We start from the raw sequence: 13,436 nt of genomic DNA on the forward strand, positions 1-13,436 counted from the left end.
ATCCAGTCAGCACGCCCAAGAGTTTAGTTCCTGCTTCCCCTTGTTGCAGGTTTTCCCTGAACCGGCCTCTGCGTTCCCCACAGGTGCAGCTCAAGTCCGTGGTGGAGGAGCTGCCCGGTAAGCTGGAGACGGTTCTGGCTGAGTCGGGCTCCAACTTCAGCGTGGGTCAGAGGCAGCTGGTGTGTTTGGCCAGAGCCATCCTGAGGAAGAACCGCATCCTCATCATCGACGAGGCCACGGCCAACGTGGACCCCAGGTACCGCAGGACAAACCACACAGAGCTCGGTTCAAGCGTCCAGTCGTGTGTCAACACACGTCTATCACACGATGCTGTCGGGGGTTTTGGTTTTGAACCGTTTTCCTTGTTGCTGTGTTTTACTGCAGGACAGATGAGCTGATCCAGAAAACCATACGAGACAAGTTCAGAGAATGTACCGTGCTCACCATCGCTCACCGCCTCAACACCATCATAGACAGCGACCGCATCCTGGTGAGTCCTCTGGTCCGTCTCAGAGCTGCTTGAAGGATTCAGATCAGAAGATCAGCAGTTTTACATCGTGTTGTGTTCCAGCTAAACACACAGTGAACGAAGGCCCTTTAGCTTTTCCTGCTGCAGTAAAACAACTTTAACGGCTTTCTGAACATCTAGATTCTGTGTTTTTTAGGGTAGAACTCGTTTATAGCTGTTAGATCACTGTACCTGAGCAGCTAAATGATGGTTGCTGTTGGTCTTCATCCTGCTTTAAGGTGCTGGACTGTGGCATCATCCAGGAGTTCGACCGACCCCTCACCCTGCTGCAGAACACAGAGGGCGCTCTCTACAAGATGGTGCAGCAGCTGGGTCAGGCTGAGGCAGCAGCCCTGCTGCAGGCAGCCAGACAGGTGAGCTGAAGAAGGCTCCACGAAACGTGAGTCACAGTGCAGGCGGTCAACATGTGCATCTGAGACTGGTTAGATGGTTTGTTCACATTTACGAATATTTTACCAGGCAGCAGAGCAGCCAGCGGTCCTGACAACCTGAGGCCAGTGGAGCAGGACCGACGGCTCCACTGGACTCCAGATGCAAGTCGTGCCTGAGAAACCTGAGGCCTTCCATCACATTCAGAAACAAGAGGACGGAAGCGTTTGTTTATCAGTGAATGATTTAGAAAGCTGCACAATCCTGCTCCAGCTCTGGAGCTGTAGAGAACACTGGGCTTCCTGTTGTCTTCCACGGGTCTTCTTAGTGAGGTAAAGGTTTATTTTTTATGAACATAGTGTTTATACTGGTCCAAAGATCACAAGAGTTGTGTGTGTAATGCATCTTTTATATAGAATTTGACAATACAAATGTACAAATTGGCAGATAACATAACAAGTCTCAACATGTTATTAACAGATCAAAGTCATTCAACAAACTCCACATCATCTGTAGCAGCTGTGTTCAGATTCCTTCCCCTGTAAACTCTAAAATCAGTGGAGTTCAAATACAAGGTCCAAAACATTAGTGGTAAAAATCTTCCTTTTAGACTGTTCCTAAAATCTGGAAAATGTGTGTTTAGATTAGTCAAGGCATCAAAGTTGAAAACATTTTTTGCTGCAGTTAAATCTGTCTACCCCCCCCCCTCCCCGCACATGAACGTGTCGGCTTCATATGTGAATGAACACCCAGATGAACACCCAGGTCACTTTTCCTTTAAAGTCGTGCCGACAGTCGTACGATGCCAGGCTCACTAACATTCCTGTATCACTTCCAGCTTGGCACCGGTCTCAGCTGCACACAGACACACACAGTTTATGAGGTGTAGTTGAATAATTAGTTGTTGTTGTCCTGAGCTTACAAGGTCACCGTTACATCATAAATAAATGAGCTGCTTTGACTTTACACATAGTCTTGTGTATTAGACATGGCCGGGTGTGTGGTCCAGTCTGTGGCTGGTATGTCTGGATGACGTCGCGACAAACATTAACGGAAAAGTGACCAAAGTCGAAAAAACAAAATGCCTTCACTTGAACGAACTGTGTTGGGTCTCCTATGTCTGCAGAGGGCTTTAGGTTCTGGTGAACCTGTGTGTTCACAAACACAAAGGCAACGTTGGCTACAGGTATATCAGTACGTGTAGATTGAACCATTCAAAGTGCTGCAGATTTAAAATAAGGCACTCAGGTTTGTAAGGATTATGCGGCCATTTAAAAACGATTTCCTCAGCGTACTGAGCAGCCATTTAGCTTGATAAATATAAAGCAGTAAAAAATAAATAGTGCTCTGCATCAACAGTTCTGACAGCAGTGATTTCTCAGCTCTGTGAGCTTGAACAAACAGCATTAAATGCGCGCGTTTGGTTCAGACATTCAAGGCCCTCGAGGCTGCAGCCTCTCTGTAGGTCCTGTGCTCCAGTCTCCTCACCGGCTGCAGTGGGTGGGTGGGTGCGTTCACTGGGAGGCCAGTGTACAAGCGCAGGCACCTTCTGGAGCCCTCTGGCGTAGCAGTGGCTCTTCCTGAGCTTAGAGAGCTGTCTCAAAGATAACCAGGCTACCGTCTGCTGCTTCTGCATGTCCGTTTGACACGTTCGGACGGCTTCTGCTCGTGTAAACCTGCACAGACATCATTTGCAAAAATAGTTTCACCTAAAGCCATGAAAAAAGCTTTTTATTCTTCGATGTGTGTTGAGGTATTTGAGGGCGACACGTACCTGCTTAGCTGCTATGAGCAGAGCTGCAGCCTCCTGTTTGCCCGTCTGCTCAACCATCTTATGAAAGATCCCATCTGAATCCTGCAGCAGGGCGTAAGGCTCGTCATAGGCGTGGATCTCCCCCGCATCCAGAACCTGAACATGAAGCCACAGTTTTGTTTACTCATTTCAGAGAGCTGCTCCTTGACCTGTAGCTGTGTTTGCCATGTTTTACACAACAATGTAGAAAAGTTCCCAAAATCAGGCCCAGTCCTCCTCCTGCAGACAACTAAAGCAAAAGCTGCTTTGTCCGTTTGAGCTTTTCTCATCTCATGAAGACTAAAGCCTCGGATATGTCACACTGATGCTTCATTAAAGTGACGACCAATGTTCCACACGTGTTCCTCACAGCGCTGTCCAGACTCACAGTGACGGTGGTTTGTGATCTACTCAGGATTGGACAGAACATCAGAAGATGATGTTGCACTAAGAAACCAAAGATGTGATTGACACAAACAGCAGCTCATCATACATCGTCAGGTGTGGATGCTGATTGTAATGTAGGTTTAGTGACCCCCTAAACGATCTTTTCTACTTTGTTCTAACAAGAACTCATGGACTGTATAGAAACAGGACACCGTGTCTGGGTCTAACAAAGGGAAGCCAAACCTTCAGCCATCAGAGTTTTTTTTAACCAAAGAGTTTCTTGGTAATAATTTCTGTATTTGATGTAATATTTTGGAGGAACTTAATTTCCAGGAACCAAACCAGGGACTCAGTGCACAGGTCTGTTCGTAGCTGGGTCCTTGTACTTTATTTAAAAACAGATCGATTGTATCTAAATGACTTTTGCTTAAATGCTGAACAGCAAAAGCAACAAATCAAAGGATGACGATGTAAAAATGTTGAGATGCAACAAATGTTTTTTAACGACGACAAAATACATTTCATATTTGACATTTGCCTTGCCTTGCCTTGTAATTGCACCTGGTGGCGTTGGCTGAGAACTCCAAACAAAAAAATTGAAGTTGGCACAGAAGAAGTTACCACACCTCAACCGACACCGTACCAAGGCACCACGTTGGACTTGAATCGCAGAATGCTGTAGGAGGACTAAAAGCTCTTCAGGGCTCCTCGTTCTGTTTGTGACCCGTTTTCTGGAGAGCCATCCTGATTGTGACTGTCTGCTGCTACCTCTCATCTACGCTGTGTTGGTTTAATTCACCGTCTGTCTCTAAATTCACATCATTTCATGACTGTTTTTGATGCCTTTTAAATTTTTGCTCTATGAATAAATAAATATTATGATACACCCAGCCTGTGATGAATGTGATACCTGAGCAAAGAGCTCACAGTGTGCTGACGTCAGGTCAGTAATGCAACACTATGCTCCCAGCTATATTGGCTGGGGCAGCCTCACATGAATAATCTGCAGATGTGCAGTTAACCAGGCAGAACTGTCTGTGAACCAGCTCTAATTTGCAAACATGAACTGGCTGAGAGGCACCAAGAGCAACAGTCGACAGCAGTCTGTTGGATTTTAAGCTTGAAGCTGGTGAGCGGCGTCAGAGTTGCAAGCTTGAGAATGTTTTGTAAGGTGTTCCCGTCATTAGCTGCTGCAAAGGAGTTACAGCCAAAAACAGGCAAGGTATTGGGAATGAAGAGCTGTATGTCGTCACGAGGCCTAGTATGATAACAATTATGGGCAACGTGAAGAAGAGAGGACAGGTAGGGAGGTGTTTGCCGGTTACAGTTAATCCAAATAAAACACCAAACTGGATGACTGACTGTGAAAGCTGTTGGCAACTGGCATCAACAAAATCTGTGGTTTGCTGTGTAAAGTCCTACCAAAAGGGGAGGATCCGTCCCGTCCCTCAAACTGACGGTTCCTCTCGTACTGGGCAGGATTGCTGTTACAACAACACATCCATCAGCAGGGCAAAACTGACCTGTTGCATGACGATCTAAAGCCAGCTCACGTTCTCCATTAGTGGGTGAACAATCCAATGTTTGGTGAATTCTGCTTCACAATGACAGGAAGAGCCGACATCGAAGGATCAAAAAGCGACGTCACTATGAACGCTTGGCCGCCACGAGCCAGTTATCCGTGTGGCAACTCTTCTGAAACCTCCTGCTTAAAATCCAACAAAGTCAGACTGCAAACAGAAGCACAGCAACGAGCTGGACGGTGTTCTCAGTCAGGCAGCACAGATTCTGGTTAGGCGTCTGTTCAAACGTTGTTCCCCTGCTGCCTTGAGACATGCCAATGAGCTCGACTAAGGTTCAGACACATGCCACTACGCCTCACAAACAACTTGGCTGAAATCCAGTGAGCAGAAAATAATAAACAATAAGTAAGTGTGGAGGAACGTCCTTTTGAGATTTTTTTTCCCCCCTGAGGAACACGTGACACGTCACCATTGCGCAACGACACAGAACAGAAACCTGGAGATCTAGGTGGGGTCTCCTGAAAGTCCTTCAGCATGAGTGAACTTGCTCACGAGATTTTTTAATCACAGAGAGGACTCACCAGGATGCGGTCGCTGTCTATGATGGTGTTGAGGCGGTGAGCGATGGTGAGCACGGTGCATTCTCTGAACTTGTCCCGTATGGTTTTCTGGATCAGCTCATCCGTCCTGCAGCAACAGTGGATTTGCATGAAGTGAGACAAAGCAAGAAGCTAACATTTCTAGCACAAAGACTTACAACATTTGTTTTTACAGAATGTGGCCACAGATTGTCTGGTTGTTGCTGAAGTAGCTGCAGAGCTTTAAAACGGTGCAGCCATGTGCCAAGAGCTGCTCTGGAACAACACTTGGCACGGCATCTTGACACCTCCAAAACCTGTCTAACGTTACTGGGTTTTGTACCGTGTATTTATGCCAAAGGCAAATCTGGAATTCACCATAAAGCCAGCCAAAGAAAACACCATACCACACACATCCTGGCTCATAAGCACAAGATACACGTGTGTGTGTGTGTGTGTGTGTGTGTGTGTGTGTGTGTGCGCGTGTGTTATCCACCGCTACTCCAACCATAATGAAGACAATACCAACTTGACATTAGGACCAACAAAGACATTTAAAAGGCTTTGTACAATTTCTTTTCTACAAATAAGTGAAATGTATGTATTGGGCCCTTAATACAGTTTCTCAGAGGAAAAAAAAAAAAACAATCTCAAAAATACAAATATTCTCACGTCAGGAAAAATATGATTTTCTCAAATATTAATCAAATTATTTTTTACAAAATTTGATTTTTGGGTCGCAAATAACAAGTAAGCAAATTCTGGACAAAAAAAAATTGAGACTACGAGGCGACAGACTTCCTGAATTCTGTCTGAACCGGCATGGACTGACCTGCAGAATTCACTTTGGTTGGCTGTTCCGTCCATGCGTGTTTGTTTACTGCGGTAACAGCATGTTTGCGTTTCTGCAGACATGGCTTGAGGGAAAAACCCACAGCTCACTGCATTGTCAGACTTACATAAAGTGTGCATAAAAGACTCAAAACACCTGTGAGCGCTCACATTGACACCGACTGGGACGGCCCTCAGCCCTCGGGCGCTTAGCGAGAACACGCCTCGAAATCCGTGAGGATCTTTGACAAGTACGCAAAGATCTGAACAGTTTGTGCAGGTCACCATGTTCTGTTCCTGATGTAAACTCAGTGCACGGTACTGGCACACTATCTGCAGTACCTGGGGTCCACGTTGGCCGTGGCCTCGTCGATGATGAGGATGCGGTTCTTCCTCAGGATGGCTCTGGCCAAACACACCAGCTGCCTCTGACCCACGCTGAAGTTGGAGCCCGACTCAGCCAGAACCGTCTCCAGCTTACCGGGCAGCTCCTCCACCACGGGCTTGAGCTGCACCTGTGGGGAACATTGCAGCGACTCAGTAACCTGCAAACTGCGAGTGAATGATGCATCACATAAAGAGAAGTAAAGCTGAATCCTACAACATACAAACACACATCATGGGTCTAAATTGTTTACACGTTGGGAAACAGCAGCTACGTTGTGAGATTCTCAGACACTCTCTCCTTCCTGATCCTGATTGCATTCTTTAATTCAAACAGTTCCTTGTCTGGTTTCTTAATGGACATCCTCTGTCTTAACAGGAAAATTCCATGATAGCCACGACAGAATATGAAATAACATTGACATGACTGTGTCAGCATTTTTGGCTGAGCTGGAATTTAAAATGGACCTGGGGCGTTTGAATGGAACGGGTACATCGAGTGCCACTTACATAAGAAGGGAGGGGTTTGTTCTATATCGTGCTTCTGGATGTCCATTTCATTAATCCTTTTATTTTGTGCAGCTCTAATTTCTGTATTTTTGGCTCCAGTAATTTCAATTTCAAAAGAGCATGTCACATACTTCCTTACCTCTCTTCACTCATCGTTGTCTCTGAGATTTGTTTCATAACTTCCCACCTCAGCAGGTGGTAAACACAGTCTCACTAACCTCTTTCAGAGCGTTCCACAGTTCTTCATCTGTGTGTTGGTTGAAGGGGTCCAGGTTCTTCCTCATGGAGCCTGTAAACAGCACTGGGTCCTGGATGACAACAGAGGTCAGAGGTCATTGGCTCACAAAAACAGAATCTGAAATAAATGCCTGGACCATTACACCTGATGTGAGTGTTTCTGTCCTGCTGCAGGTGAAACTTTAAAGTATCGATGGCTCCTGAAAGATTTGCTATACACTAACCTAGGTGGGCACACAGTCCTGTTCCCCCACACAAGCCATCCTAATTGTGCATTGCAATTGGTTTAACACTAGGCCTGCTGTGCTCTCAGTTTTACTACACAGTGACAGGAGCTGAGCTCGCGTTGTACCTGAGGGATGATGGACATCTTCTGGCGCAGGTCATGGAGGCCGATCTCAGAGGTCACAACACCATCGATGTAGATCTTTCCCTGAGGTTCTGTCAGGCGGAACAGAGCTGAGACCAGGGAGCTTTTCCCAGCACCTGTTCTGCCCACAATACCAACCTGACAGACAGGAGAGAACAACAAGCTCAGGTCTGAGAGTGTGTCCAACACGCTGGTGCCGGTTGGTGTCTGAGAAACAAACCCATCTGACCTTCTCTTTGGGCCTGAACATCGCACTCAAGTTGTGCAGCACCAGCGGTCCTTCAGGGCTGTAGGAGAAGCTGACCTGGTCGAAGGTCACCAGGCCTTTGCTCGGCCAATTAGGGGGAGGCCGTTTCTGGGTTTCCCAGGGTGCTTCACTCTCCAGCTCAGTGTACTCTACCACTCTCTCCACTGAAGTCATCTGAGGACAGAAGAGCAGCACACATCCACATTAATATTCCTTATGACACAAGTTGGGCCTTGTTCCAAATTTCCTGATTACAAAGACGTGGTGACATTATTTTGGTGTTAGAATTCAGATGCGTCCCAACTGAGGTTTCGACTGCAGTTTCTTTCTGTTCAGTGGCAGCTCAGTTGCACACAAACCCAACAGTTTGCAAGGCTTCGGTAGGGAGAAGAGCATAGTTTTGATTTGAAGGAATTAAAGTAGAACTTAAAGTTAAACAAGTCCGTCCCCAGGGGAAAACGTTGAAGAAAATATGCTGCATGTAAACTGGAATATTGATGGAATATTCATTTGTATTGTAAACAACTAGGTAGGAATATTGTCTTTTTCAGGGCAAAAACAACAAAAATATTTGCAGCTTATATGCTGTTGAACACATACGACAGAATTACAGAGTAGAATTTGTGTGGAAAAACAATCAAAAAAGACACCCATCAAATGTGAATCGTGGTTTAACCAACAAAGTCTTTAAAGCATAAGTGAGACTCAAACGCTCAGGACATTTTTATAGATCCAATGGATACCACCTCAGTCTACAGTATGTTACAACCCAAGACAAACTGAGTTTCTTACCATGTTCTCCACCTCTGCACTCTGCCTGACACCCCACTGAAACATGCCTATCAGGGTGATGGCGTAGCTCAGAGCCAAACCAACAGAACCAGCATCCAGCTCTAACGGGACCAAGAACAACAATTTCATTATAACCATCAAATCTCACCAGCATTCACTCTCCTCAGCAAGGATCTACTTCCTCTCCTATATCAAGTGAATTCTTTCTGTGTGGAGGATTTCAAAGTGTCAGACGCTGGTGCCCCCTAGTGGCGCGTCATCAGCAACACAAAGCAAAGTGTTCAACTCTTCCTTACGGTCTCGGAGCAGCAGGCAGCCAAACGTGGTGATGGTCACGAAAATGGAGCAGAGGCCATCGAGGCGTACAGCAAACCAGCGAGAAGTAGTCAGGAACAGGAACCACGCCTCTGCTCAGGAGGAAGAACACAAAAAAGAAAGTCAGTGACACAGAACATTAAAAGCCAAGACTGACCAAGAAGTGCTGAGGCTGAGGAGAACCTGAGTGCAGGTCCTGATGGGCATCAAATGCTTTCTGGAATCTCTCCTCAGCGCCGAAGGCTCGGATCGTCCACAGGCCCTGAAGAGACGAGGACAGGTGGGAGAAGACTGGACTCCGAGCTGCAGGACAGGCGGTGAAGAGACAGTTTTTATCGTTAGAAACTTGTTCGCATTGCCTTAAAAACACACAATGACCTTTACCCTCTGAACACCAAGTGGTTTCTAGGTGGGTTTTGCTCATTTTCACTGAAACAAAGTCCTGCAGCTCTATGGAAACAGCACAAACATGGCTAGAAGCAGAGAGAACTTCAAAATGTCTTAGTTATATTGCCATAAATCTTGCTTACTCATTGTACAAAAACTGAAATCAACATGTCCACTTTTCCTTTTCAAGGGTCCACAGGAGTTACCGCCACGTTAGCCTGGATGTTTGTGCTTTTGCAGAATCTGGTTACGACACCTTTTAATCAAACATCCTGATTTTTAGCTTAGATTTGGTTGTCTTCTCCAACAACACCGAAAGTCACACGATCCAACAACAACAAAAAAAAAAAAACACACACCTTTCAAACCCACTATGAGGTTTTGGGGTTCAGAGGGTTGACGGTGTGGGTTTGAAACTGGAAATGAAATGAAAGAACACACAAAGAGCATGTGGGACACTAACTGGTGGACTCGAGGCGTTTGACGTTTCTGGACGTGTGCAGGAAGTAGCGACGCAAGTAGAGGAAGGCCAGGAGGAGAGGTACGACGGGGATGAGGATCCAGGGGATAACCGATGCTGCTACAGCGATGACCCCGAGAATCTGGAGAAAGACCTGCTCAGAGACAGCAGGAGACATAACGAAGAGTATTAAAAATAGGAGACTCTGTAGTGTCACTTATTATGTCATAAATCAAATAGTGAAGAAAAAAAAAAAGGGTCACCAGTTCTTTTCCCAAAAATCAAGAAGAGGAGCAGAAGTCTATTTTCTTCTTAGACTAGTTGAACCATGTGTTGAAAGGTTTGAATTTTTGCACAGTGATGCCAAAAGAAAAGCCCCCAAAAAACTGTCTACCTGAACCTGTGCGCCTCATTTCTCTCCAAGCACTTGGTGCCTTCACATGGACATGAAACCAATAAGTTAAATTGGATAAACATTTACAGTCAGTAAAAGGATCGGAACAGTTCTGTCGATGAGCAGTGACCCCTTACTTGTATTTAATAATGAAAATATGCGCCAAAGGTTTAATGAGCTGCAGCGTCACTGACGTGAGATCTGTTCTCACCTGAATGAAGTCCACAAAGGTCCACGGCATGTTGGAATCCAGCTGGCCGATGTCCTTGGAAAATCTGTTTAAGATTCTTCCTGAGGTGAGACAGGAAACAATATGAAAGGGTTGAGTGTAAAATCACCACTGGAGCATTAACTTGACCAACACGGAACAAAAGTAACACGAGAAGTACAATCAGAACTTCCAAATGGATATGCTTTCAACAACCACAACACTATCAACCTACCGATCGGGTTGATGTCGAAGAAGCGCACAGGGGTTCTGAGTATGGCGTTGAACATGAGGTTGTGCAGGGCCTGTGCACACCTCACCAGCACGTTGAACAGAACCAGATTCCTTAAGAAGCCAAAAATGATGGTGGCTGCAGTCAAACCTGGCAACAGAACATCGGTAAACGGTAAATGGACAGCACTGATATAGTTCTACCTTGCTGCTGCTGCTACGACGCGTTTCTCATTCACCCAATAACACACACATGCAAACACCAACGGCGACAGAGCTGCCACGCAAGCCTACTGGGAGCAACTTCGGGTTCAGCGTCTTGCCCAAGGACACTTCGATCGACAACCACTCTAGCCACAGTTGAGCCACACTCTATAAGAAACAAGTCAAATACCCAACGCTGCAAAAAGACAGCATGTGTTCACAGATTACCTGCATAGATTCCCAGGTAGAAATCCAGATTTAGCCCTTCGGTGGCGTTTTGTCCGTTCGAGGTGATGGTGCCGTTAGGGAGTAACTTTTCTTGCTCGTCAGCCCTGATCAGGTATAAATGGTTCACGGTTACAAACAAGTTCGTAAAAACATGCAAAAACTGAGCTTTCTATTGCTGTGAAGTGTATTGTTGTGGTTTCCATACTTACCAGTAAGCCAGCCACCAGTCCTGCATGATGTATGCCACCTAGAAAATAAAAACACTGTTTGTTTAAACCTGAATGATCACATTTATTGATTTATACTCGTCATGTGATCACTGCTCTGCATGCCAAAGAGCCACGTGTCCTCCAGAGGACTCCCCATTTACCTGAGCCAGTATGTTGACCAGCATGACGGCCAGCAGAGTCACGATGCTGGCTCCAGCTCGGAGGTATTTCACGTACAGACGCATTCCAATGGTCCCCTGAGCTCGACTCTCCTCCGCTACCGTTTGCACCGTCTCTGCCTGTGAGGAACACATTAACCCACAGAGCCATAAGCACTGTGATCCCTGTGTAGCATGTCTGCTGTATGCAATAAATTACACAACCTTTAAGAAACACAGGAGGATTTAGGTCTTCTCACTATGATGATTGAATTAAACTAAACGGCGTATGAGAGAAGCCTGATGTAACCAGAAAAAAAGATGTGAGACACTGATTCGCTGGAAAGACAGACGAGTTCAGACAAAACCCGAGCAGCACATTTTAATACATGATAAGATCATAAGATGTCACAGGAAGAACAAAACAAAGTCACTGCAGTCACAGAAGCGAAGCAAGACTCTTAACAAATCATCTTCTGTATATAATGTTTTCTCTTGCAATTTTGCACTGTGTGTTCCTACATTTTTCTTGTACTGACTTTACACTTGTTCTTTTTGGAGCTGCTGTAACGGTGAACTTTCCCCACTGTGGGATCAACAAAGTTTATCTTGTTTCATTTTATCTTATTGCTTGAGACTAAAAAGGTGTGAGATCTGACTTGTCTTGCAAACAGACTCATGTTGGCGCCGCAGCAGCAGCAGCAGCAGCAGCAGCAGCGAGGGATTTTGAAGAAAACACTGTTAAACTTGAGGTGTAGCCACATCTGACAACCAGCCTGGGACTAAACACATTTATTTCCTGAAAGTAACCCTGGTTTACTGAAACAAGGCTGGCTTCTGTGGTCATGTTGTACGCACAGGCAGTACTTGGCTGCTGATGCTAGTTTAGTTAGCGGTCACACTTCTGTTTCCGCGGTGGGGGAGTGGCAGATACGCGCCACCGTTACCACCCATGTTTACTTCCGTAAACACTGAGCACGCTCGCTGCGTGTGACTTCATCGTGTCCTCTTCTGCGCATGCGGGACACTTTTGGGTCGTATGAAGTTCACACAGCAGATCACATACAAGTCGTGTTCAACTGGAAATGTGAAGGAACTCAGAAAAAAATCAATCAAAAAATTGAGCATCAAGTCCTGCAGTGTGAACGTAGCCAATCTGTGGGATTGTTCAGTCAGATAAAACGCCGTCATCCTGATTGGTGACATAAAATGTCATGTCAGAGTCAGAATCCAAGGCTGTCGCTATGTTAAGGCTGTTTTTATGGGTTCCGTTCGTTTTTCCTAAAAACCTGTCGGATAGCAAGGTTTAGGATTGTTAAGGGTCGGATTATAGAGTCACGACTGTACTGTGTGTACCAAGTCACTGTGTCTGGAGGTCATTATAAACCATTAGGCACTGCCCTTCTCTGGTAAACAGGAAGACACTAATGTAATTCTAAACACATCTAAGCTTCAGCATGTCTCTGAGCTTGTGTCTCCTCTGATATCTGCAGCTAATGGGCCAAATTTTAAAATAAAGACACAAACCGGTAAATGGTCTCCATCCATGACTGATTGGACGGAGGAGGTCTGAGAGAGCACAGAGATCTGGGAGAGAGTTCTGCTCCTGCCGGGGACGTCTTGGAGAGGCTGCTGCTCCTCCTCCTCCTCCTTCCTGAGCAGCGAGGTGAAGTCCACTCCGGACTGCTGCAGCTCTTTGTATGTTCCCTTCGCCACCATGTGACCCTGGACACAAACACAGCGTCGTGTTTACAGACCACCTGAACACTACGTTATCACGTATACACAAACGCTGACAAGTTTACGGTTAATACATGTCAGTATGCAGGGATGCTAACCTCCTGAAACACTAACAGCGTGAAGTCCTGCTGTGGTGTTTATCAAACTACGGAAAGTAAAACGTTCTGTGCGTTTCTACTCTTCTACAAACAGCACCAACAGTATGGTCTGCTCTTAAAATACATCAGCCCTCATGTAGGAACGTTTTGTGAGCCTTGCTCCATCCTCCTCTCTGTTTGGAGGCCAAGAGTAAAGACAAGACTGAAGCTGTCAGCACAAACACAACCAGCTGAATTCGTCGTCCTGTTTGTCTG

General features: G+C 45.8%; 2 protein-coding genes across 2 annotated transcripts in view; one reads left to right on the top strand and one right to left on the bottom strand.

Annotated features, from left to right (window-relative positions):
- Nucleotides 1-1,021, top strand: part of LOC103354605 (multidrug resistance-associated protein 4-like) — a 29,524-nt gene extending 28,503 nt beyond the window's left edge. Inside the window, 4 exon segments of the mRNA XM_008278042.1 lie at nucleotides 7-256; nucleotides 385-490; nucleotides 748-882; nucleotides 989-1,021. Coding sequence (XP_008276264.1) covers nucleotides 7-256; nucleotides 385-490; nucleotides 748-882; nucleotides 989-1,021 — 524 coding nt within the window.
- Nucleotides 1,022-1,286: 265 nt separating this feature from the next.
- abcc4 (ATP binding cassette subfamily C member 4 (PEL blood group)) overlaps nucleotides 1,287-13,436 on the bottom strand; it is a 28,790-nt gene continuing 16,640 nt past the window's right edge. The window contains exons 15-31 of the mRNA XM_008278011.1: nucleotides 12,871-13,068; nucleotides 11,347-11,484; nucleotides 11,186-11,223; nucleotides 10,977-11,080; nucleotides 10,549-10,695; nucleotides 10,317-10,396; nucleotides 9,715-9,865; nucleotides 9,048-9,167; nucleotides 8,846-8,956; nucleotides 8,550-8,650; nucleotides 7,740-7,931; nucleotides 7,493-7,648; nucleotides 7,122-7,211; nucleotides 6,352-6,524; nucleotides 5,182-5,287; nucleotides 2,673-2,807; nucleotides 1,287-2,574 (exon numbers count right to left, since the gene is read on the bottom strand). Of these exons, the coding sequence (XP_008276233.1) occupies nucleotides 2,485-2,574; nucleotides 2,673-2,807; nucleotides 5,182-5,287; nucleotides 6,352-6,524; nucleotides 7,122-7,211; nucleotides 7,493-7,648; nucleotides 7,740-7,931; nucleotides 8,550-8,650; nucleotides 8,846-8,956; nucleotides 9,048-9,167; nucleotides 9,715-9,865; nucleotides 10,317-10,396; nucleotides 10,549-10,695; nucleotides 10,977-11,080; nucleotides 11,186-11,223; nucleotides 11,347-11,484; nucleotides 12,871-13,068 (2,130 nt within the window). The 3' untranslated portion in view covers nucleotides 1,287-2,484. The remainder of the gene's footprint in view (nucleotides 2,575-2,672; nucleotides 2,808-5,181; nucleotides 5,288-6,351; nucleotides 6,525-7,121; nucleotides 7,212-7,492; nucleotides 7,649-7,739; nucleotides 7,932-8,549; nucleotides 8,651-8,845; nucleotides 8,957-9,047; nucleotides 9,168-9,714; nucleotides 9,866-10,316; nucleotides 10,397-10,548; nucleotides 10,696-10,976; nucleotides 11,081-11,185; nucleotides 11,224-11,346; nucleotides 11,485-12,870; nucleotides 13,069-13,436) is intronic.

The sequence above is a fragment of the Stegastes partitus genome, unplaced genomic scaffold (genome assembly GCF_000690725.1).
Source record: "Stegastes partitus isolate 25-593 unplaced genomic scaffold, Stegastes_partitus-1.0.2 Scaffold113, whole genome shotgun sequence".
In the NCBI taxonomy this organism is placed as follows: Eukaryota; Metazoa; Chordata; class Actinopteri; family Pomacentridae; genus Stegastes; species Stegastes partitus.